The 23,091-nt window shown below is 38.7% G+C and overlaps 2 protein-coding genes and 1 long non-coding RNA gene across 3 annotated transcripts in view; 2 read left to right on the forward strand and 1 right to left on the reverse strand.

The window, feature by feature from the left end:
- The window catches only part of LOC146315504 (gamma-adducin-like), a 22,795-nt gene extending 14,302 nt beyond the window's left edge, over positions 1–8,493 (forward strand). The window contains exons 10-15 of the mRNA XM_084736054.1: positions 993–1,253; positions 1,459–1,575; positions 2,666–2,755; positions 4,033–4,156; positions 6,298–6,393; positions 6,564–8,493. Of these exons, the coding sequence (XP_084592180.1) occupies positions 993–1,253; positions 1,459–1,575; positions 2,666–2,755; positions 4,033–4,156; positions 6,298–6,393; positions 6,564–6,814 (939 nt within the window). The 3' untranslated portion in view covers positions 6,815–8,493. The remainder of the gene's footprint in view (positions 1–992; positions 1,254–1,458; positions 1,576–2,665; positions 2,756–4,032; positions 4,157–6,297; positions 6,394–6,563) is intronic.
- Positions 6,623–13,086, reverse strand: LOC146315506 (uncharacterized). The gene is made up of 3 exons (XR_014771856.1): positions 12,965–13,086; positions 9,498–9,549; positions 6,623–6,762 (listed from the first exon to the last, which is right to left on the reverse strand). It is a non-coding gene; the product is annotated as an uncharacterized LOC146315506 (long non-coding RNA).
- Positions 12,679–22,892, forward strand: LOC146315507 (max-interacting protein 1-like). The gene is made up of 6 exons (XM_084736052.1): positions 12,679–13,181; positions 14,613–14,715; positions 14,915–14,944; positions 16,468–16,582; positions 20,545–20,716; positions 20,838–22,892. The coding sequence occupies exons 1-6, from the start codon at positions 12,953–12,955 to the stop codon at positions 20,999–21,001; spliced, it is 813 nt and encodes a 270-aa protein (XP_084592178.1). The 5' UTR covers positions 12,679–12,952; the 3' UTR covers positions 21,002–22,892.
- The last annotated feature ends 199 nt before the right edge of the window (positions 22,893–23,091 follow it).

Below are 23,091 nucleotides of genomic sequence, written 5' to 3' on the forward strand. Positions count from 1 at the left end.
AAACCCAATAATTTGAATTTTGGGCCTTAAAATGTCTTAAAATACCTTGTTAATAGGTCTAAAAAATTGATTGGATTATGAAGTTAATGTTACTTCAGTAAAGTTTTATTAACTTCAGTCTAGCTTTTAAGTTTGTTTTGGGGAAAATTTTGTATTGATCTTGCTGCAACAACTACCACTCACATCTAATATGGGAAAGTTCAGTATGGATGTGCAATAGGTCTTTTGCATTACATTCAAAGTAGATTTTAAAATGTAAAAAGGTTTTAAAAAGTCCTAAATTTAACTTGTTGAAACCTGCAGAAACTCTGAAATGGCAACACTTATGTATTTCAGACATTTAAAAAAAAAAAAACCTCCACACTGCAGACATACTCCCATCACATGATCATAATCTGAAGCATAAGCATCATCTTATCGACCTGTCATATCAGTAGAAATGTCTTAATTTAGTGACAGCCGTTGCGAACTCATTACAAACTGTGCTTTTGGTGGCACAGTGAACTATACTGTGGAAAAAAACAATAGCTTGCTCACAGTGTGGCGATCAAAGCCTAAAGCAGGCACTTTTTTTGGCTGTCATTTTGCCTGCGAGAAAATGCCAATTTTGATTTTGATTGTAGTGTTGTACTGCCGGCTTCAGACTGCGCTCTACACATACTGCAAGTTCCCATCAGTTCTGTGGTTTTCTTTGATGTATTGTTAACAACACGCTCTTTTAAACCAAAGTTTTATCTTTTCCCTCTGAAACTGGGCACATCTGCAAAAATCCTGTTTGTATATACAGTGTTGTTTAAATATTTAGAAGTATTGTGTAAGTGGATCTTGGGTGGCCTGTGCATCCTTTTGAATTTTGTATCATTCATAGCTGATATTTCTTATTTAATGGATTGTGAGTGAATAGTGAAGAACAGTGTAAAATACTGTTGTCATCTCTGGTAGAAGAAAACTGTTCAGTTACAATAATGTTTTCTCTTTGTGTGACCTTCCAGGGATACAGAACCGGCTATTCTTACAGGAACCCCATTGTCCGTGAAAAACCCCGCTCTAAGAATGACGTGGAGATTCCTGCCACGGTGTCAGCTGTGCCACCGGAGGACAGTGAGCTGGGTCTGCGAAGCCCCTTCAAGTTTATGGTGCAGAAACAGCAGAGAGAAAGGACCCGGTGGCTCAACTCGCCCAACAGCTACTTGAGAGTCAATGTTCCTGAACAGTCACACAGTGGGGACGTCAGCCCCAGGACCAAGACCATGGTGCGCTGATTTTCATGTCCAAACTGTAACAAGAAATGTAATAATCTAAACCCTTACTGTTTTGGCCTCTGAAGGAAATAGAGAACTTGGGAGATGCCATTCCTTTGTATTAGCCTGCCCTCTTGTGGGCAGTTTGATAAATGCATGTTTTTTATTGACTTCTGTCTTCAATTTTTACTTATAAATCGGTTTTCTTTTTCCTCAGTGGATGAAGTCTTCAGAGCCAGGCAACAGTGTCGGCACACCAATAAAGATTGAGGACCCCAACCAGTTTGTCCCACTCAACACTGATCCTGCAGAGGTTCAAGATAAGAGGAACCGGGTCAGTGGAAACAAAACTCTCAAATAATTTATTCTTATTGCCTGTGTTATATCATGATTAGAGCTGTTTTTTGAAAACTTACACCAGGTTTTAAGCTGAAATATTCTACATAACCATTGCATTATCCACCATGTATGGCACAGACATTAATACTAGACTTGTTTTTCAACAAATTGATGCTGATACGAGTAATATGTTCTGACAAGTATGGCCACAACTAATGATTATTTTCAGCACTGATTAAATTGCCAATCATTTTCTTGATTGTTTTGTGTAAAAGATGACACAAAACAGTGAAAAATGTCCATTATCATTTTTCACATCACAAGGAGATGTCACCATGTTGCTTGTTTTACTCAGCCATATACAAACCCCCAAGATTTTCAGTTTACTGTCATATATGACAATGAAAATCTTTAAATGGTCACATTTGAGAAGCAGAAACTAACAAAGGTTAAACAGTTTTGATTGAAAAATTACTAAAACAGTTTTTTTGGTCATCAGAATTTTTGCCAAAAGTTGATGGCTTAATGTATTGAAGCACTCAAAATTACATATTGTAGCAAGAGTAATTTATTATATAAACTTCAGTTAACTTTTGTTTAAAACTGTTTAGAGAGATGAGGGAGCGTAGATTGAGTTTAGACTACAAGTCATTCCAAAATGAAAAGGCATGATAAGATAGACTCAGTCTGCAGTGTAAGGTGGCACCTTTAAGTCTAGTCTGTTGTCAGATCTAAGCTTTAAGGTAGTATGTACAAATAAAAACTTGGCACATATGTACATGGGTAGTCTACTTAGAATGACCTTGTACCAGCACTAGTGTTGCAGCCTGCGCATAGCGAGTGAAGACCATCTGACCAGAGTGTACAGTGTCCAGTGATGACTCCTGTAGCCTGATATATCTCAAAGCAGCATGATAAAGTGGGTTGAGTAAAGCCAAAGTAGAGAGACAAGCAAATCTGCAAATGCTATCACCATAGTCTAGCTGAGACAGAAATAAGCCTGTGACCGGATGTACATGTGAAGATGTGCATAATGTCAGAGATTCCTCAAGTTTAATGTGATTTTGTTGGATACATTTGTTCAGATAAAGGAGCAGCACAGAGGGGATCAGATGACTCCAGGACCAAAGTCTCAGTTATTAGCAGGCATTGTTGTGGACACCATCCCAGGACCAGTGAGTATTTTTACCATTTGTGAAAAGTCACAGGTGCACGATACAACATGTGTCGCTGTTGTGTTTTTTCCTAACTGCTGAAGCACATTTTCTAAAACACTGTTGCAGTCCCTGAAACAATAAGAACAACACCATATTTTAAATCGAGCATGACAACACTTCATTTGTCCTGCAAAACACCGTCACTCACTCAAAACATTTAAGACATTTCTAAAGTCAGTAACGTAATCAACAAGTTCATCGCTGCCATCAAAGTGACATATTCTTAACCAAAGACAAAAAGGGAACTATTAAGCCTGCAGCCAAAGTCTAAAAAGCCCAGAGTTTGATGACTTCAATATCAAATTTTATCACGGGGAAACATTGCATGACCATTTCAGATATGTGTGCTGCAGTTGTCTTTCAATTTCATATTTGAGTCCTTTAGAATTGGTCACCAACAGTGGGTGTCAATCAACTTATAGAATTACCCACAGGTGCACCTAGGTGGCTACAGATAGTCAGAGGCATCCTCAGACCTGCCACTCTGAAAACCTCATAGGATCCCTCCTAACATTAAATCCTATAAAGCCTGCTGCAGACTAGAGGATTTTAAAATCTTAACTGATTTATAAAAAACCTTTGAGACGGCAGGATCATTTGGGCGGATAATCTGTTTAAAATGGTCTCAAATCAGGAACACCCCCACGATGGCAGGGGGGGCCCAATTAACGTCTTGTAGGGCCAGCATAAGTCTGTCAACCAAAAAAACAAAACTGTACATCACTCACAAAACTCCATTCAGATTATACAAGCAAACAGGTATTAACATATATTAATATGATCCATAATGACAAGACAAGATAGTCAGTTGTCTACAGTATGTAACTGTGTCGGTGTTACAGAAGATGCTAAATGTGTGTCTCTCTCTGTCATTTCTTATTGAGACTTACAGTACTTGAAGTAACCCAATAATAAAATCAAATATAGTGTTGCTAACAATGGCATCCTGCTACCACTGAAACACATTGAATCGATTTTTATCACAGAGGCTAACACAATATATCACTGGATCAGATCTACTATTGTAAACACAGAATGAACTAAAGATCTGAGACACACCAGAATTTGAGAAAACGTGATGTTTATTTGACACCTGCGCCAAAGCAACTTGGGAAAATTGTAATAATATATGCGTAACCAGTCATCATTGTTTTATATGAGCAATTACTTCTGTTTACAACAAAATGCATTGCATCAGATAACCATAATGTCTTTTCTTCTATTCTTTCAATCAGGCTTTCATCCATGAGGATGAGGAGCACATTCGCTCTCTTCCCCCCAACCCATTCAACAATCTGACAGAGAAGGAGCTGGAGGAGTACAAGAACACAGTAGAAAGAAAGCAGCAAGGCCAAGAAGGTAATCTTACAGTGCACCACTGCTCTTTAGACACACAGAAAAACATCTACTTAATTTAATCCTACTTGGGTTTTCACAAAGTCATATCTGACCTAATCCCATGTAGATTATGAGTGAATGATGTTTAATCCCTTTGGGTCACAGAGGTCATGAAAGAAACAGAGATGCAGAGACAAAGTGGAGGACAAATGGAGATTTCTGATTTTTACCAAGCAGTTAAATAACAAAAAAACAGTTAAACTTTTATTTTATGAGCCACTAAACTTTGAATTTCTGAATAATTATGAAATTGTATTGAACTTGTTTGAATTTTAAATTAAGAGAGACATTTGTTGTTATTGCACAAATCACAAATAACTTGATTGCTTTGGTCTGATGCTAATATTTTAGTTTTACATGTTCCAATGGGTGTACTTAATGCTTCCACATAAAATGTAGAATAAAATAAGCCTGCAGTCCAGGCAGTTGATAGAGTACTTGGTTCCTGCCTTGAGGATATGTTGGAACCACTTTCACTTAAAAGTAGGATATCCCTGCAAACTACCAGCAGGAGAAAAATGTCAGTCCATGGTTTCACTCTTCCACGGAGCTGTGAAGTCAGCTCACAGGGACGGGGAGCGATGAGCTGCAAAGACACTGGTCCTGTCAAGTTACTCATATCTTGGTTATGACTGGACAAGAAAAACCGTGTGTACGGGTGGGAAACATCTCCATAGTCGTGTATTAAAGTAGCATCTTTATTTCACTGTCACAATAACGTGTCAGCCTTGAAGCAGATCAGCTAATAGAAATGTGTAATATAATATAGCAAAGTTGTTATATGAGCCCGGTGTTAAATGGTTGCTGTAAGTTACAGGAAAACACAGAACACGCCGGATACATCAGTAAGTGAGGAAGAAAGGCACATGCAACTAAATGAATGTGATTAAAACTTAAATATTACCTTGTCCATGATTCATGTCAGACAGTTTTTTATCAGCTATGGTGATCCACTGATCCCGTGCTACTTCACCATGTCATCAAAGTACGTCTTCTGCATCAAAATTTTTGGTTTCCATAGGCCTACATGTTTTATTTTTTCTCATTGTGGCTACTTGTTAATTGTAAAACAGCATATTTGTAGTGATCCATAAATAGTTCAGTTAGACACAGCTTGCACACAGTGTGACTCTTGTCCAGGTCCCTTTTCCCTTCAACTTCACAGAAGCCAAAATGCGTCCATATGCCAGGCTTTCAACCAGGGGGTGCTGGTCACATTTTCGCCATCTGCAGTTGCTCAGGCTCAGCCATCATCACCAAAACACAAGAAGTATCTGAGCCTAGAGTGTAAAGTCAACGTGTTTGTCTGTTACATTTCATTATCCAATTGATTCAGCTGTAAGGAACGTACATCCTGGTCTTACGAGATTGTTACAGGTGATCATTGTGTAGAGAAATGTTCAATTATTGAATCGTGATTCATCTAAGAATTGATTCCCCCACCCTCCACCCCTACTTTTCATTATTTTATTTCATATATATTTAGATATAGATATACATATACATATATTTATCTTTTGATCTAGATAATAACATTATCTAGATAAAATGGGTTCATATGCTAATTTCGCACAGACATTCATGTCCCCCTGAGGATGTGTCCTGTTTAATGTAGGTGATCTCCTGACCTTTTCTCTGGCACCATCATGAGTTTTTGACTGAAATGTCAAAGAGCTGTTTGTATCTACAGAGGGCTCAGGTTTTCTTCAAAGGAGTCCATTAAGTTGCATTGCCATGTTTGTGCAGTAGCCCCGACGAACCAAAAACTGTCTCTAAAGAGGGCTTTTAGCCTTTTTCAAGACTTTCATGGACACTAGTTTCTCTTATGTGCTCGACATGGAAGGGGATGGTGAGGCGAGGGGTATGCAGTTAGTTACAGTATGGAACTTCACTGCTACATACCACTAAATCCTACACACTGGTCTTTTAACTTATAGCGGAAAGCCAACTGTGCCAAAGTACAGCCTCTCAGAGCTGCTAGCTTATTTCTGCAACAAAACACAATTCTGAATGACAGTTTTATTCATCAAACATGCCACACTCACATAAAAATGCCAACATTGATGAACGACTGACCTCTGATGACTTTAATCCTTTTACAGAAGATGAAGATGCCACTGATGCAGATGAAATGACAACATTTGATGGCTCTACTATCTCCCTCTCACTCTCTCCCATAATGACGCCAGCTAAACAAGGTAATTAGCTTGTCAATAGGCATCGAAACAATCGGGGGTTAGAACCAGTGCCTTGTTTGTGTCTGTGCTTTATGTTCCCCCGGTGTAATCTGTGTTATTACAGCCTTATCCGTGTGATTGCACCTCTTACACACATCCCTCCTCACTGACTTGGTTTCATCTGTTGACAGACACAATTCCTAACGGGAAAGACCACTTGTCAGAGCTGGAGGATGATCTTAGCATCGAGGTATCCAAGATGAGCGTGAGCACTTCGGATACCATGGACATCTCCATCTCGTCGAAAGAAAAGACGGAGGAGGCTCAGACCCCGGAGAGCCAACCCAAGTCCCCCAAGAAGAAGAAAAAGAAGTTCCGCACGCCTTCATTCTTGAAGAAGAGCAAGAAAAAGAAGGAGGAGAAAGAAAAAACAGAAGCCTGAGGGTGTTTACTGTAAAACAATCAGTGTTTTGCTAGGAAAACATCTGAATATAGGTTCTAATTTTTGAGCTTGTTGAAGGGAAGTGAAATAAGACAAATGACTATCACTTAGTCAGTGAGTCTCCCAGGACTGTGTTGTTTTTACACATCTTCCCTCACAGCTATTACTTCATGTGAATGTTTTTCCAAGGTGGTAAAATGGATGTCTTTGTTTTTGTTTTTTTATTTCTTGCGAGAATTCGTGATTGACCACTCCTGAAGGGCTCAGAAAAATGAAATCAGATGAAAAGTGACAACAAAAACTGCATATTTGTGGTTGTTATTACCCATATTTTTAATGGGGTTTAAAATGGATTGTGGAGGTTGTGAAGGTTGTGAAAACATCAGATTATAGTTACGCATTCGTGAGTTTTTTTTTTTTTTTTCCTTTTTGCACAAGTTCATCATTGAATGTATACTGAAAGCTAAGAAAATTGTTTTAACAATTTTAAAATGTAACAATCACACTTTTAGTGTAACAGTGGCTAAACATATTGAGATTATATGACATTTAGCCTCGTAAGAAGTACGATTTGTATCTGAACCTATTCATAGTTCTATTATCTTGTAATAATATATGTTGGTTTATATTATAGGTATTACAATCTAGTGGTTGATAGTAAATAAATGATTTGATAGTCTTAACATATTTACTTTACATACTAACTCTTATACTAAACATGCTGTGATTAATAATTCAATAATAATTCATGTTGTTTCTACATTCATGTCAGTGGTATTGTTCCCATGGTTGCTGCTTTATTGTAATTGTGACAAAGAATTGACTGTGACTAACAGAGAGAGCTCAGCAAAGTGATGTTTATGAGTGACAAAGTCTGACTTTTACAGACTTGACAGGAAATCACTTCTTGTTTGGATGTTGACAATGAAAGTGCCAAGCCTGCATCACAGCAAGTCGAACGTGACGGGTGTTTTGACTCATTTTGTCCAAATAGTCAGTTAATGGATGGCAATATGCTGTGGAAAGCCTTGTCTTCATAGCCACTGTTAGAGTTTGATATAAAGTATATTAGAGGACCATATATTTACATCCCAGTCAATAATGTGAATGGTTTGTTTTGACCCAAAGGAAGTGAACTCTTTGCCTTTGTAAATAATTTGTTTTTGTGAAGTTATTTTGTTAAACGCTAAACCAAATGTTAAACATAGAAATGTGACAGTACAATCTAATAACAATATTTTAACACTTACTTTTATCATAATGTTTTTTATTTGCCTTAATGCACAGCGCATTGTGTTTACAAATTGTATTACTTAAGTAATTTGTGTGCCTAGTGCTTGTATTTTCTGTTTACATTGCTATTTGTGTCTTTTTTTCCCCCCATGGTGCTTTACATTACAGTCACCTCCTCTCAAAGTTAGTCCTTTTAAAATTGCTCCCACCTGATATAATAAAAGCTGGCATATGTTTCCATAACTGTTTTATTGCTCTCTTACTGAAGGATATTTGATGTTATCATCTCTTATCTTTACTGAAATACAGTTTCAAACAGAAGTAGAGGTTTTTTAGGTTGCTGGATACGTTTATTTCAGCTGTGGTGTGAAACTCCAGCTAATTATATCCCGTTCCAAGAGACTACACAGCACCTCGAGTATGAAATAAAGCTTTCTAGAAAACTATTTACACAGCCTCCCCTTTTTTTTTTAGAAAAGCAGCGTCCCCCTAAAACAATGCACGCTGTTCAGTGATAATTGACCGTGTGAAGCTGTATAATCAGTCTTCAGCCATGATATGAATGGGCGTTGTCATGGTAATCCACTGAGAGGGGGCTGCGGAGACAAAGAGGGGATTTGGTGTCTCCAACAGGTGTTCATGTTGGGGGAGTGACAGAATCTGTACCTACACCACCCCCAACCCACACACACCTCTTCTCATACAAGACGGCATAAGGTAGAGGTTCTCGGTTGTTTTCTCAGCCAAGAAGGACCCCTTACAAAAAAATATTATAGTTTTTACACTTCTACCTAGTGATGTGAACAAACAACAGTGTATTAGAAAGATATAAGACATGTTTAAAATCTTTGCACCTTGTCAACACATGATACCACTCAGAGTGTACATAAATTAAAATGTGGATTCAGATTATTCTAAAGCCACAGCAAGGAATTTCATATTGTGTTGATTTTGGAGGCCCCTGTGGACGAAAATGGTATTGTTTCTTCTGCCATAACCACAAAATTTTACATAAAAAATAACGTTATCTGGATTTTAAAAAGGCTGCTTTTTCATAACTGGCTAAAATAGTACTTAATGTAACTTTGCCTGGGAAAATGTAAACACAGGCCTGTTTAATCTGATTTCAAGGAGACTCTGACTCGGTGGCAGGCGTGAATAATAACTAGTAAGAAATAGTCGATATTCTCCTGGATTGTCCAGTTTGCTTGTGTAGGTCATATAGAAGCATTAGCATTAAACTGTTCAATAACCGGTTGAAACTCCTTGTAGTAAGTTTAAGTAAGATACAATACAAAATGTAAAATATAAACAATAGAAAATATAAAACGATCGCTCAAAGTCTAATCATGAAATTAATGCAGACAAGAATTAAGTCCTTTGTAAATAAATAAAGTCATTTTTATATCATGATAATTGAAGTTAATGAATCTGAAAACATTTCACTCACCCCCTGGCAGAGTGTCACAGACTCCTGGGGTCCCCTGTTTGAGAACCACTGGCTGAAGGACAAGAGAACAGAGAGACATATATATGAGAAAATTATGAAAAATGAGAAACAATTTATTTTGAATTGAGACATGCTTCTTACGCTGTCAACAAATCAGCATTATTACCGCTACTACAAGGAACCTTCATATCGTATTGATTTTGGATGTCCCTGTGTTTTCACCATAATAACTACAAAATATAATGACACAAACTCAAATTATCTAAATAAAAATCTTTTGATTCATTTTAACTGGCACACTAATCGCCATGTAACTTTGCCTGGTAAAATCTGATTTGATCTGATTTCACAGAGAATCCAACCTGGTGGCAGCCATTAAGATAAACTATAAAGAAGTTGCAGATTTTCTCACAAATTGTCCTGTTTGCTTGCGCAGGTCATATAGAGGCATCGGTAACATACTGAGACAGTTTTGTAACCGGTTAAAAACTCCTTGTAGCAACTTAAAGGATAAATTGTTTGTGGGAATTAGTTTTCTCTAGTGACAGAAATAATAAACAGCCATGCTTCTCCTTCACTTTTTTTTCTTTCTTTCTAAGAAACAACACCAGCGCCAGGCTCCAAACTTGTTATGTGAGCAATCCCCTTCACAATGGGTGGATGACAAAGCTTAGTGCTGAGCTCTTCCCTGTCCTGACAGCGCTAAGGAGGAGAGGACAGAGCAGGTGACACACGTCTGGCCGGCTGGAGTGTCCTTCTGCTGTGACCTCAGGGCAAAGTGCACCTATTGTTTTAACACAACAGGCGGACTGCTGCTGAAGACAATGCTTAATCTGATCCCACAGACCACCAGCATGTCAGAGACATAGATAGATAGATAGATAGATAGATAGATAGATAGATAGATAGATAGATAGATAGATAGATAGTTCCCTTTTAACAGCACCTAATGCCTTATACTTTCTGCTGTGTGAGACCAGCGTGGGATGTTTGGCACATTCTTTCATACACACACACACCGGCACCGTGTCACTTTGCCTCCTCTGTGACAGCCGAGCCACTGGTGTAATCCTCAGGCTTTTCAGATTACTCCAGTTGGGGTCACATTCTACACCAACCTACTGCGGGTCAGCTTTCCACGCTGTCGCTATCAGCGTGCAGCACGCACACTCAGTCAGTCTGCACACGAGCCTCGCAGCACAGATGAGCCTTTTCCTGGTGAAATGCTGTCAGTTTCCATCCCCCCACTGAACTCTCCGTCCGTGTCTGATTCTATTTATCTGTTCTTTTGAGCACACGGCGATGATCTGCATTAGTGTTACACGGGAGATGCTCCAGTAACAGGAGCCTCAATCAATTAATAGAAAAGAAACACCCCTGTTCCAAAATATAGACCTGTATTTGTTAGGATACTAAAAGGCACCTTTGCATCTAGGCTCTTTTTGCCACCAAAGTGTGCGTCTCTGTTTCAGCGTTCAGATCAGCACAGTCTGTGTGTATCAGGCCTTGCCAGGCAGCTGAAATAGACTCCATGGGAGGGTGTGCTCTCTCACAGGCGTCCGTTACAGGCCTGGCCACATCTGCAGCGGGCCAGCCATCTGCACCCATTGTCTCGGAGGCACAACACAGCCCTGCACGCATGGCTGGCCTCGTAAAGGCAGGCCCTTTCCCCTCTGTCCTCCTCTGTCCCTCACAGTGTGGGGGGAAAGGAGTGACTTCTTAATCAGTCAAAGGGGGACAAGAGAAGTGCAGCATCATGGTAGAAGAAAACTCAAATTCGCACTTAGTTTTAAAGGTAGAATCATTAGGGTTTGTTAGAACTGTGAGTTCTGGGTTGGTTAAGTGTCCCGAACACAGCAAAACAATGAGAAAATAAGAAAATACAGAGAGAGGGAAGAATCTCTGCAGATATAGACACATATTTCACATCGCATAAGTGATGATTGAGGGGGGATTATGATTATATGGGTCTGTATATTGTTTTTAGGAAAATATTGCATAATATGCCTTTAAGTGTTAGAAAAGTATTTCACTGTCATGTAAATTCTGTTGTCAGCTTCAGTGAAGCAGCCCCAGAAGATTTACTTTGCCTGTTCTGACATGAACTATAATTTCACTGGTTTATTACTTTCTTGTTATCTCAATATAAGTTTTTTTTGTTTTAGAACAGGAGAAGTATGCAAAACACCCAGAGAAGCTGAGGTTAAAACAAGAGACTTCATAAGAGACAAATGTAGGGGAAAACAATGAAATTATTAAGGAAATCATCTCAAGCTGCCTCTTAAATCATATTATTGTATTGTATTCACACCTGAGGTAAAACTCTGGAACATTCCTAACTTCAATTAACAATTATTTCATTATCGATTTATCTGTTGAGCTTTTCACTGATGAATCAATTACTTGCTTTGTCAATAAAATGACATAAAATGGTGAAAAATGTCAAAAGATGACATCCTCAAATGTCTTATTTTGCCCACAACCCAAAGATATTCAGTTTACTGCCATAGAGGAGTAACGAAACCAGAAAATATTCACATTTAAGGAGATGGAAATAGAGAATTTTGACTTTTCTTCTTAAAAAGACTTAAAACGATGAATGAATTATCAAAATAGTTGGTGATTTATGTAATTGTTGATTAATAATCGATTAATCATTGCAGCTCTAGGTGTTTGTTCCAATAAAGTGACGTAAAATGGTAAAAAAAATGTGGAAGTTTCCAAAAGTCCAACATGATATCCTCAAATATTTTGTTTTTCCCACAATCCAAATACTGCATATTCAGTCACAGAGAATTAAAGAAACCAGGAAATATGCACATTTAAGAAGCCAGAATCAGAGAATTTGGACTCTTTTTACTGAAAGAAAAAAAAAAGACAAAAAACAATCAAAATAGTTAGGATTAATTTAATAATTGATTTACTTTTGCAGCTCTACTTCAAAAGACCTTCAAGGATCTTATCAGACACCTGAATGCAGAGAGCAGCCCTGTCTTCATGTCCTTGATACCCTGGTTATAAGATTTATTGGACCTAATACTGTCTGCTGCCATGTGGCCTCAATGCTTTTCACTTTTAAAGTCTGTTCACAAGCAGACACATGGAAGGCAGCTCTTATTATCTGTCATAAATATTCAGTTTATGAAATAAAGCGGCATTGTTACACATGAAAGCGGGCGTTATGTGTGTGTTATTTGTTGCTCTCCTGCAGTATTGATAATGAGGATTTATTATAGCACAGTTGACAATGAATGCAATGTGCATGCGTTAGTGGGAGGGATTATCCACCAAGTAGGGCAAGTGGCTGAGGCTAAGGACTGCAATTCCATCGAGCCCAGTTCATTTCAGTCATCCGCTCAGTGCACACAGACAGACGGGACAAGGAGAACAATCCCAGCGCTGCTTCTTTTGTCAAAGCCCCCCAACAACAAAAAAAAAACAAGCCTCAAGTGAAAATGGTAAAGTACATGCGACAGCACAGCGAGCTGAAACCCGAAGAGGTCCTGTCGGAGTCTGACGCGTCCATGGACCAGCAGGATTTCGGAGAGATGTCCGACTATTCTTTCAGCGACGTTTTATACTCCAAATGTTCCGCAATGGACCAAATCGGCACTTTTATGAAGAACGTGCAAGTGCTGCTCGATGCGGCAAATTACATAGAAAATATCGAGAAGAACAGCGGAAGTAAGTAAACACGGGCTGGAGCTGTGGGATATTCACACGTAATGCGCCGAGCAGACAACAATAGAGGCGAAGGCGACAAAAGACGCGCAGCGGACAGATGAACCGGCCCGACAGCAGCCAATGATAATTCGTCTGCTGCTGAAAAAACTGTGCTTTAATCTATCCAACACTTAGAAATAACGAGCGATTGGAAAGAAGTCAGAAGATCGCCTACATTTTTAATTCAGGGAGCAATTGCATCGCCAGTGACATATTTTATTGCAACAATAGCCTGCAGCTGAATTATCTACTCCCATTCAAATCCTCTGCAGACTTAACCGAATAAGCACGATCCAGTGCTTTATTCTTTTAAACAGGCTTGCATATCTGCACACTTTGGGTATTACATGTGCATTTTTTTGGTGTTTCAGACTCCTAGTTTTCCGTCCAATCTTTAATTTCTGCTCATTTCACATTATTCTGTCAAAATATCGCATCCGCTCCACGAATATCTCCTCCACGGAGCCTGTTGCGCACACAAACTGTGATTTATTCCTTATTTCCCCTCAAAGTGTCCAATTCAAAGCGCACCTATCATTTTCAGCAACAGCTGCTGCTTCCTTGTATGTGTTGTTCACATGGTTTCCACATGGAACAAATTGTGAAGTTCTCATTGGTCAGGACGCATGTTCCCAGCGCGAGAGTCACCGCGGATAGCCAATCACACGCAAGTTCACGTCTGACGTCGCATGTTACTGGGATGGGGGGTTCATGGGAAGTGTAGGCTTTTTTTGAAGTGAGCATAATCTAGAATAGAAATGTGTTTTAACTAGAGCTGCAGTGATTAATCAATCATGAATTGATTATTAAATTAATCGCCAACTATTTTGAGTTTTTTTTTTTTTAAAGAAAAAAGCTGATTCCAGCTTCTCAAATGTGAATATTTCTTTACTTCTTTCTGACACTAAAATGAATATATTTGGGCTGTGGACCAAACAAGACATTTGAGATGAGCTCTGAGAAGCAGTGATCAACATTTTCATCATTTTCTGACATTTTATAGACCAAACAACTAATCGATTTATTAAGAAAAGAAAGCACAGATTAATTGCCAATGAAAATAATCATTAGTTGCAACCACCGTTTTTGCATAATATTCTTACAAGATTACATAATTACATATTAACTGTTAATCATATAAACCAATATATTCACTTTTAACATTATCTAAGAAGTGTTGTCTGTCTGTGTTGTGTCATACTGAGTAACCTCTTTAAATTGAGTTCCATGAATGTGTTGCCTCCAGTCACATATTTCAATGTAATTTAGTATTCAGGCCAAATAAGGTCACATCCATCATGCAAATCCAGGCCTACATGAAGCCTTTTGCTTGCAGCACATTTGTAAAAACAAACAAATCTATTTAATCCTCTTGATCTTTTTCATCACCAGAATGTGAGCATGGATATGCCTCAACATATCCTGCAACCCAGACTGCACATCAACAGAAACAGCGCAAATTCAAGAACAGGAAACTGGACAATATTCACAATAGGTAGGTGTTGAAAAAGACCCTCAAATTAAATGTAGTAGATCTTAATGTTTGCTTTCATTTATTTATTATTATTCCACTACTGTAGCATTATTTTATACAACTACTGGATTTGGTTCGTACATATAGAAAGTAAAAAGGTTGCATTCTGTGTTATTAAGAAGAGTTAAGAGTTTCGTTTTTGTATTTATAATTTCAACAGGTCTGCACACAATGAACTGGAAAAGAATAGGTGAGTAAAACAAGGTTGAAAACGTCATTGTATTTGTACAGTCTGATTTTATGTTGTTACGTTAAAGTGGAAGTGTCAAATTAACAATTGATACAGTATCACAAAACATAATATTGTGATATTCAAGTGTATCTATATTTCCTTACACCTGTAACTGTAAGAGACGTGAACAGAACAGTCAGTCATCTGAGATTACTGCTTCCTTACTTCAATAAACCTTGTTATATATGCATAACAAGCCAAGTTCAAAATGTATATGTGCAAAAGAGATCCAGAAGAGAGAGAAAGACAGAATCTCCACAGTATTTAAACTGCTTTAGCAAATGAGGTATGCATGGCGTTTATCTCAGGGGCCAGCTGTCTCAAAATGGAGCTTCAAGCTGATAAACTAAAGCTTTCTCCTTTCTGCCATGTTTGCATATTTTAGCGCTATGCTAAATATGTTGACCATACCATTTCAAAACCAGAAGTACCGCAGGCGTATAAATCACCTTATCATCACCACAGCACCTCAAAACACACCACTTTTATCAACAACTTGGAAATTCGCCTTTTGTGAATGACTGCAGAGTGCATTTTGCAAGGCAAATAAAAGGGAGGTGTGATGCAGAAAGGCTCAGTAGCAGCACTGTTCCTGGAGGACATGCAGACATTTCCCCAGTCAGCAAACGGGAACCGTCTGTTTCCAGACAACAGGGCTCCTTCCTGAGAGATTCTCAGCTGCACGTCTAACAGCAGCTTGCTTGTATTGCTCCAGGATGAGGCAGCCTCTGCTCTGAGCCGGAAACAAATGTCAGGACACATTTATCCTAAAATTAAACGCCCAGTTAATATTCAGAAGCAAACCAGGCGTGTGAGAATCTTGGTTTGAGGGATGTAATAAGTGACAAGAAAAATGCCATCTTCAAGAGGAAGTCTTAACTCATATTGGGCTGTTTTTTTTTTACTACAAAATGGTGGCCAATGCAGAGAGGAAAGATGACATCACAACCTGACCTACATTTTACTCCATTATTTGAGAGGATAGTGAGTGTCCTTTGTCAGTTTCTCCACTCGATCAGACCACAGGCCCACAGGCCTCGGTGGATCAGAAACACAGTATTGGGCTGACCTCAGCAGCTTTTAAATCTGGAGCCAGACAGATCCATACGTAATTGCAAAGGAGTCAGATGGTGTGGTGTGGCTAACTAGCAAAATAGATAAATCAGATGCCTCAATAACTGGACTGATAGATTGCACATCACAGATGAATTAATGGTAGCATAATTAAAATCGATCAGGGTCAATCAAATAGTTGCATCGGACCGTTTTCTTTTAAACTATTACAATTCTAATCAAATTGGATAAGAAGGAAATATTTTAATCTGTCTTAATCAGGATCAGTGCAGCAGACAAGAATACAATAGTCTGGAAATCTGGTCTTCCAGCTTTAAGTCATGTATAATTGTTGTATAATGCACATTACTCCATGGACGCTGTCTCTAAAGAGGAATGACCCGTCTTGACTGTGTCTCCTCCTGCAGACGAGCACATCTCCGCCTGTGTTTGGAGAGGTTGAAGTCCCTCATCCCTCTGGGACCAGACTGCAGTCGGCACACCACACTGGGACTGCTCAACAAGGCCAAAGCACATATCAAGGTGTGGTAGTCAAGGCAGATCCTGTAGTATAATGCCACTGCGGAATTAAAGGCTAAATTATGTCCATTTTGTGCCGGAAAGTAAGTAGCAATAGTAGCAGTAGCGATGTACCCATTCAACATGCCAAAATAGTTTTTTCACAGCAAACAGTTTGACTTGTCATAGTAGTTACAAAGTGTTACTAATCGCAGTACAGATGGCTCCATTGTATTCAAATGTCCCAGAAAGTCATGAGAGTTGCTGCCTTCAAGTAGAACTCATGAGCTTGTGGATGTGACATTTGTACACAATATGCCATCACTTAAATACAACTTGAAGTTCAAGTGGTTAAGATGTGAGAACACTACTGTTGGGCAACGGCAACATGGATGCTAAAAATGTCGGTGTCTAAACGCCACCAAGGCTAACAATTTGGTGAGCTAATGAGGGGATAATGCAAAGCAGGGAATTAAAAGGATTCATTAAAAACGTTGTACTTTGCTCAGGTGAGTGTGGTTTTGCAGGACGTAGCAGTGCACGCTTTGGCAACTGAACTGAATGGAAAAGTATAGGCTAATTTTATTTCTAAAGCTTGGCTATATATATGTGTATATATATATATATGTATATATTTACATATATATATATATATATATAAAATGTGTGCCTTTCACTCATGAATTAAAAGAAATCTGGCTGCTCCCCGGGTAAGAAATGGTTAATGTCATATTGACTGAAAATATAGATCTGCAGTACTACAGAGGATTTGATTTCTGGGCGAGACCCAATGTGAGTGAAGACATCTCAAAAAGTGCAAGCCTTACCAGTCAATAGACTGATCCTCTTTTTTTTATCTTTAGAATAAAATTGTATTCTAGTCTCCCAGCTCTCACTCTTGGTGGCCCACAGTCTCTGGTTTTTCACCGAGGTACAAGGTGCTGTGCTGTACTGATACTTAAACATCCATCAATACATTTTTCCGTGTTGGTTTAACACTTGTTGACAGATGAGAGAGTATTGGTTGATAAAGACATAACACTGCTCCAACTTGTTTTGTAACCACAGCTGACAGCAGGAAAAGAGGAGAAGGGTCTGGATTTTCTGTTGCTTTATTGAGCTTTTTGGCTCAGTTCCCTGCTTAAAGATCAAAGACAGCACACACACATACTTTATGGAGAACTGACAACAGTTTGGTACTGAATAGCCACTCAATCATCTCACATTAGAAGCGGTCAAATTAAATATTTACTGCTGTAGAGAAGTTAGAGGTTTTCCCTGGGCTCTTCTATATAGCCAGTTCTCTAAGAACCACTAGATTAACTGCACTTAATGGCACTTTGGACTCAACATTAAATCATTACGTTTGCTGCTCGACTATTTCAGTTTTCAGGCATAGACACTAATAAATTCAAGTACAGACCACCAATTTCTTAAATTGCATGGTACATTTTTGGTGGCCCAAATATAGACTTGAGTGAAAACAACACAGAAGAAACAGAAAAAACAACTTAACACACTGCAGTACATTAAATCTTTAGACAGGTCATATTCTAGATCCAAATTTTCGTTGCCATTTCATTTTTCCATTGACCGCCTTTTGTCTGTCCAGCTTGTCTGTCAGGATCCTAATAACAGTCTGAATAGGCTGAGTATACCAATACTTCAGTAGCCATAACATATCAGTAGATCTTTTGAGCCTTGGTGAATCTTTGATTGAGGTCGTCTCTCACACTACAGGATAATGTAAGTTGTCCAATGACCATTGGTCTTGAGAGCACCAGATCTGTCCTGATTGTTAGAGCTGCCAGCCTGAATGAATCACTGAGTGTATCTGAACTACATGAGACTGGCATTAGGCACAAATGATTCTGTAGCATCAAAGCATCAAAGACTCAACACTTTAGCTCCCATGGTGGCTACAGTCACAGCCAGATATGGCTTTCTTTTTGGAAATATTGGATTTTCTTAAACCCAGTCTGTGCGGGCTCCAACAGTGAGAGACAGCTGATGGATGATTGAGGACTGTAATAAAAAAACAATCCTGGCATCAGTCTGTGGGAGTTAATCACAGTGTGGGGTAATGGATAAATTACCTCTGATGTCAGCTGTTGACTTTGGACTTGCCTGTTTGAGGTCCAGGAAATATGGCTTCTGACTGCTGCTGTGTTATATTTTTGGAACCAGAAGTTGTGTAGGAGAGTAAAAGGGTGGTGCAGGTGCAGCCGACATTAAGGCTGTGGCTGCAGGAAGTAAAAACACCCTGTATTGTGCAACAGGAAAAACATGGATGAGTGCTATTCTGAACCATATGCATTTAAAGGGATACTTCACCAAAATAAGAAAATCAGCCATTATCTACTCATCCCCATCCAGACTGAAGGTTGGGTTTAGTTTTTTTGTCCACAAAACACTGCTGGAGTTTCACAGCGAAACAGTGCTGCAGAATCTCCCAAACAATGGAGGTGAATGGTGACCAGTTTTCAAAAGATAAAAAAAGAACAGAATTAAAACATAAAATGCCTCCATACTGCTTGCCTGGTGTAATCCAAGTCTCCTAAAACCCTGACATGCCAAGTTGAAAATGTTATTTACACCATGTTTTTAGCCTGAATCTTCACTGTAGATCCTTAGCTTGGAGCCACATTCACATTTACATGCACTGTCTGAAGTGGATGTGTGTGTTGTGACATGTGCAAACAGCATGTCAGGACTTTAGGAGACTTGAATTATGCCAGACAAGATTACGGAGGCATTTTATGATTTTATTCCGTTGTTTTTTTATATTTGAAAACCGGTCACCATTACTTTCTTTTGGACTAACACAATAAATCTGACCCCTAAATCAGCAATAGGGTGAGTAGATATGACTGAATTTTCACTTTTGGGTGAACTATCCCTTTAACACAACACAGCACCACACTGCATTCAAAAAGTCAGTCATTATACTGTATTTTTGTTTGTGGGAATCATCACTAGCAGAAGCAGCAGTATTTGTATGAGAGGATGAAAATAGTCCAAATAATTACTAAAATGTTACTAATATACAAGTAACTGTTATGTCATATTTATGTAGTGGCTCCTTACTAGAGAAAATATCCTCAAACTGCTATATTTGATCTGTGTCTTCATGCAAATATTTCCCATATGGTGCACTAATTTAGAGAATCAGCATGGGAGACATTACAATACAGCATATGTCACTGTATAAACTACAATGTCTTTTTCACAAAATGTTAGCACTTATTACTATACTAATACAGGAGTATGAATCTTTTTTTTTATTATTTATTTATGGCCTGATCAGTGGAATCGTGTGAAGTAATTTGATCCTCTTATGATTACTGAGGTTCATAGTGCATCTTCAGGACTTTGGTTATTTGGTAGCTCAACCAGACATACTTTAAGTGATCTGTTTGTCAGCGTTGTTTGAAATAATCAGGCTTTATTTAAAATTTCTGTTGAATACTTAAAGTGCACCAAAATCAGTGTGAAAGGGAGGGAGGTTTAAACAAATAAATGAAGAGCTAAGAAGGGAAGAAAATAAATGTTTCTGTTAAATGCAGGATAAGATGACCTTTATAACCCTATGTATACTTAAACCCATAAACCAATTACTGTGCCTCTTCCTGCCATGTTTCACTGACATCCTTCTCACACAGAGACATCAACTATTCCTCCACAACTAACAACTTGCTATCCTTGTGTGTTAAATATTTTATTGGAGACACAGGGGGCGCCACATTTGACAGCAGCAACCACTACACTGCACATGAGTTCACCATCTTCTCATGCATATAGCAAACCTTATAGTTAATCATGAGTAACTTCTAGAGAGGTGTATGCTGGTCATAATGGTCTGATTTAATGCAAAATAATTCATAATATGCACCAAATCTATCCACACAAGCTAATTGTCTTGATTATCTTTAGGTTTCTATGTGACAAGAATACAATTGACTCTTCTGCATTTTGCCTCTCTTCAGAAACTTGAAGAGGTGGACCGGAGGAGTCAGCACCAACTGGAGACCTTAGAGCGGGAGCAGAGGCACCTGCAGAGGCAGCTAGCCCAGCTGCAGACTCACGGAGAGAGGGAGAGGGTCCGTACGGACAGCCTGGGCTCCCGCATGGACTCTGACCGCTCAGAGTCTGACAGAGGTTAGTGTCTGAATCAGAGCCTTTACCCAAGGGCAAACTTCGTAGTATAATCAGGGTGTGTGCTTAAATTAATTTGTATTTAATCTGTATTTATTTGTGTTTTCTTTCTTTTTTCGAGCAGAGGAGATTGAAGTTGATGTGGAAAGCACTGAGTTCTCCCATGGAGAAATGGACAGTGTAAGCACCAGTGGTGCAAGTGACCTGGACGACCACAGCAGCCGGCAGAGCTCAGCCAGCGACGAGGGCTACTCCACTTGCAGTCTAAAACTGGCCTTCTCTGCTTAAGAACACCAGCCTATACTTTCACTTCAGCTGCAGTCTTTTTATGGCTTTCACCTTTCAAAGTACCAGCCTACAGCTCCATTCTCCCCCGCAGTTTAGGTTCCCCCGTCTTCAAAAGAAGAACCAGCCTCAATCCCAACTTTACTTGACAAATGAATCGTCTCCTCCACCCCGAGAACCAGCCTTAAGTTCAACTCAGTCTAAAAGTTTAAAAACGTCTCCTTCCAAAAGCCAAGGGGATCCTCTATATCAAACGTTTTACACGACAGCCTCAAATTTAACTTCTCTGGCAATATACAGCTCCCTCATTTTCCAAGTTGACTAAACCAATCGCCTGAATGTCCCTTAACCCATTACCAGCTTGAATCAACCATACCTGCACTCAATACTGATCCTGTAGAGGACCCATGAACGCACCAGTGTCCAACACTGAGGGGGAAACTCTACCTTTAGTCAAGTTGATCCTCTGAAACCAGCAAAAAAACACAAACCAACCCAATACCAGCTACAAGCTCACCATTGGGAACGTTTGCTCCATTTGCCTTGTAAAAACATTGCCCTTTTTCTTTGGATAATATTATCCAGACGGCACTTCTTGTCAGTGTACAAGCCAGTGGCAAGGGCTACAATGTCTGCATTCCAAAACATTTATTACACTTCTATAAACTGCTTTAGGACCCACAGCCACCATTGATCCATGTGGTGTCCCTCTTCTTTACTGAAATACAGTCGTATCCAAACTGGTGGTGTAGTCCACCCTTCTTATTCTAATTTATTTTGCATATGATTATAGTATTTATTTTTGGTATATTTAATTTTACTGTAGCTAGGTCTTGGTCATGCTTGAATGAAAAAAAAAAACTCTGCTGTTAAAATTATTTTGTTTTTCTTAAATGTTTACCAAATTACTTGACATTAAATGAACCCCCACTGTAGCATACGCAGTGCTACAGGTTTATTGCATTACTCGATGATGTTTTGTTGAAAGATTGATGCATCTCTTTCACACTGTGCGCAAAATTCAATTTCATTTAGACAGTAATAAGCTATTCTGCACTTGTCCAAGCACAAGGCTCAAGCAATAACGCATCTAGTTTTAGCATCTCTTTAATGTTGGCTGTGGTTAGCACATGATTCTGTCCGTCCAACACCAAATTGCAGTTTGCTAGTTTTCCACTTGCCCCAGTAGTGCTATTGGTTATTAATAATCAGCAGTAAAGAATGATTGTAATTGATTTTTTTTTTTTGTTTTTTTTTAAAAAGCTATGGTGCATGTGTGTTGAATGTAGCTTGTCTAATCATGTTGTAATGTGCTTTGGATTGACAAGTCTTAAAGAAAATGTCTGTAGCATGAACATAAACACTACAGGATACTAATTTTGGTTTATATCTAAACATTTAATACTGTATCTTTTTTGTATTATAGCAGAAAAAGTACAACCTTGAAATTTGGAGACTTCCCATTAATAATTCAATGTATATTTGACACACAGAATTGCACTGCTGATCTGTTAGAATCCATGAAACCAAAAAAAAAAAAAAAAAAAAGACATTTCAATAAGACCCTTTATTTGCATTTTTCTGGTCCAAGTTCTAAGTAGTTCACCACCAAATTGTGTCTTAACATGGGTATATGACTCTTGCACAAAGTTCCTTGTTACAGGTCTTTTTTTTTCCCCCAACCTGTTTGGGAAAATATAAAATGCACTATGAAAAAGACTTTTGTGAAGGAAGTACATCAAAGCACACCCCAGAATGTTTTCTCTCGTGCTTAATCAGCCATCCAAGGTGACTTTTTTGCAAAACATGTGCTGCTGGTCCCCTGCTAATACTTTGTAACAGTTCCTGATGACTGTCCCTGGAATCTTAATAAACCTCTTCCACCCAGACATTCGCCAATGTTGCCTGTTTCTTCAGCCTACCATTAACGAACAGATAATCAATGTTGCATTAAAGCGACAGTTCAGATTTTTTTATGTAGGGTTATTAAAGACACTTCTCCATAGTCGGTGTATTCGCCTCTGTAAAGAAGCAATAAGTAACAACTTCACATTTGATAATGAGTACTAGCCACAGATGATATATTCAATAGG

Source organism: Lutjanus erythropterus, chromosome 14 (assembly GCF_056507025.1).
Source record: "Lutjanus erythropterus isolate fLutEry1 chromosome 14, fLutEry1.hap2, whole genome shotgun sequence".
Taxonomy (NCBI): domain Eukaryota; kingdom Metazoa; phylum Chordata; class Actinopteri; order Lutjaniformes; family Lutjanidae; genus Lutjanus; species Lutjanus erythropterus.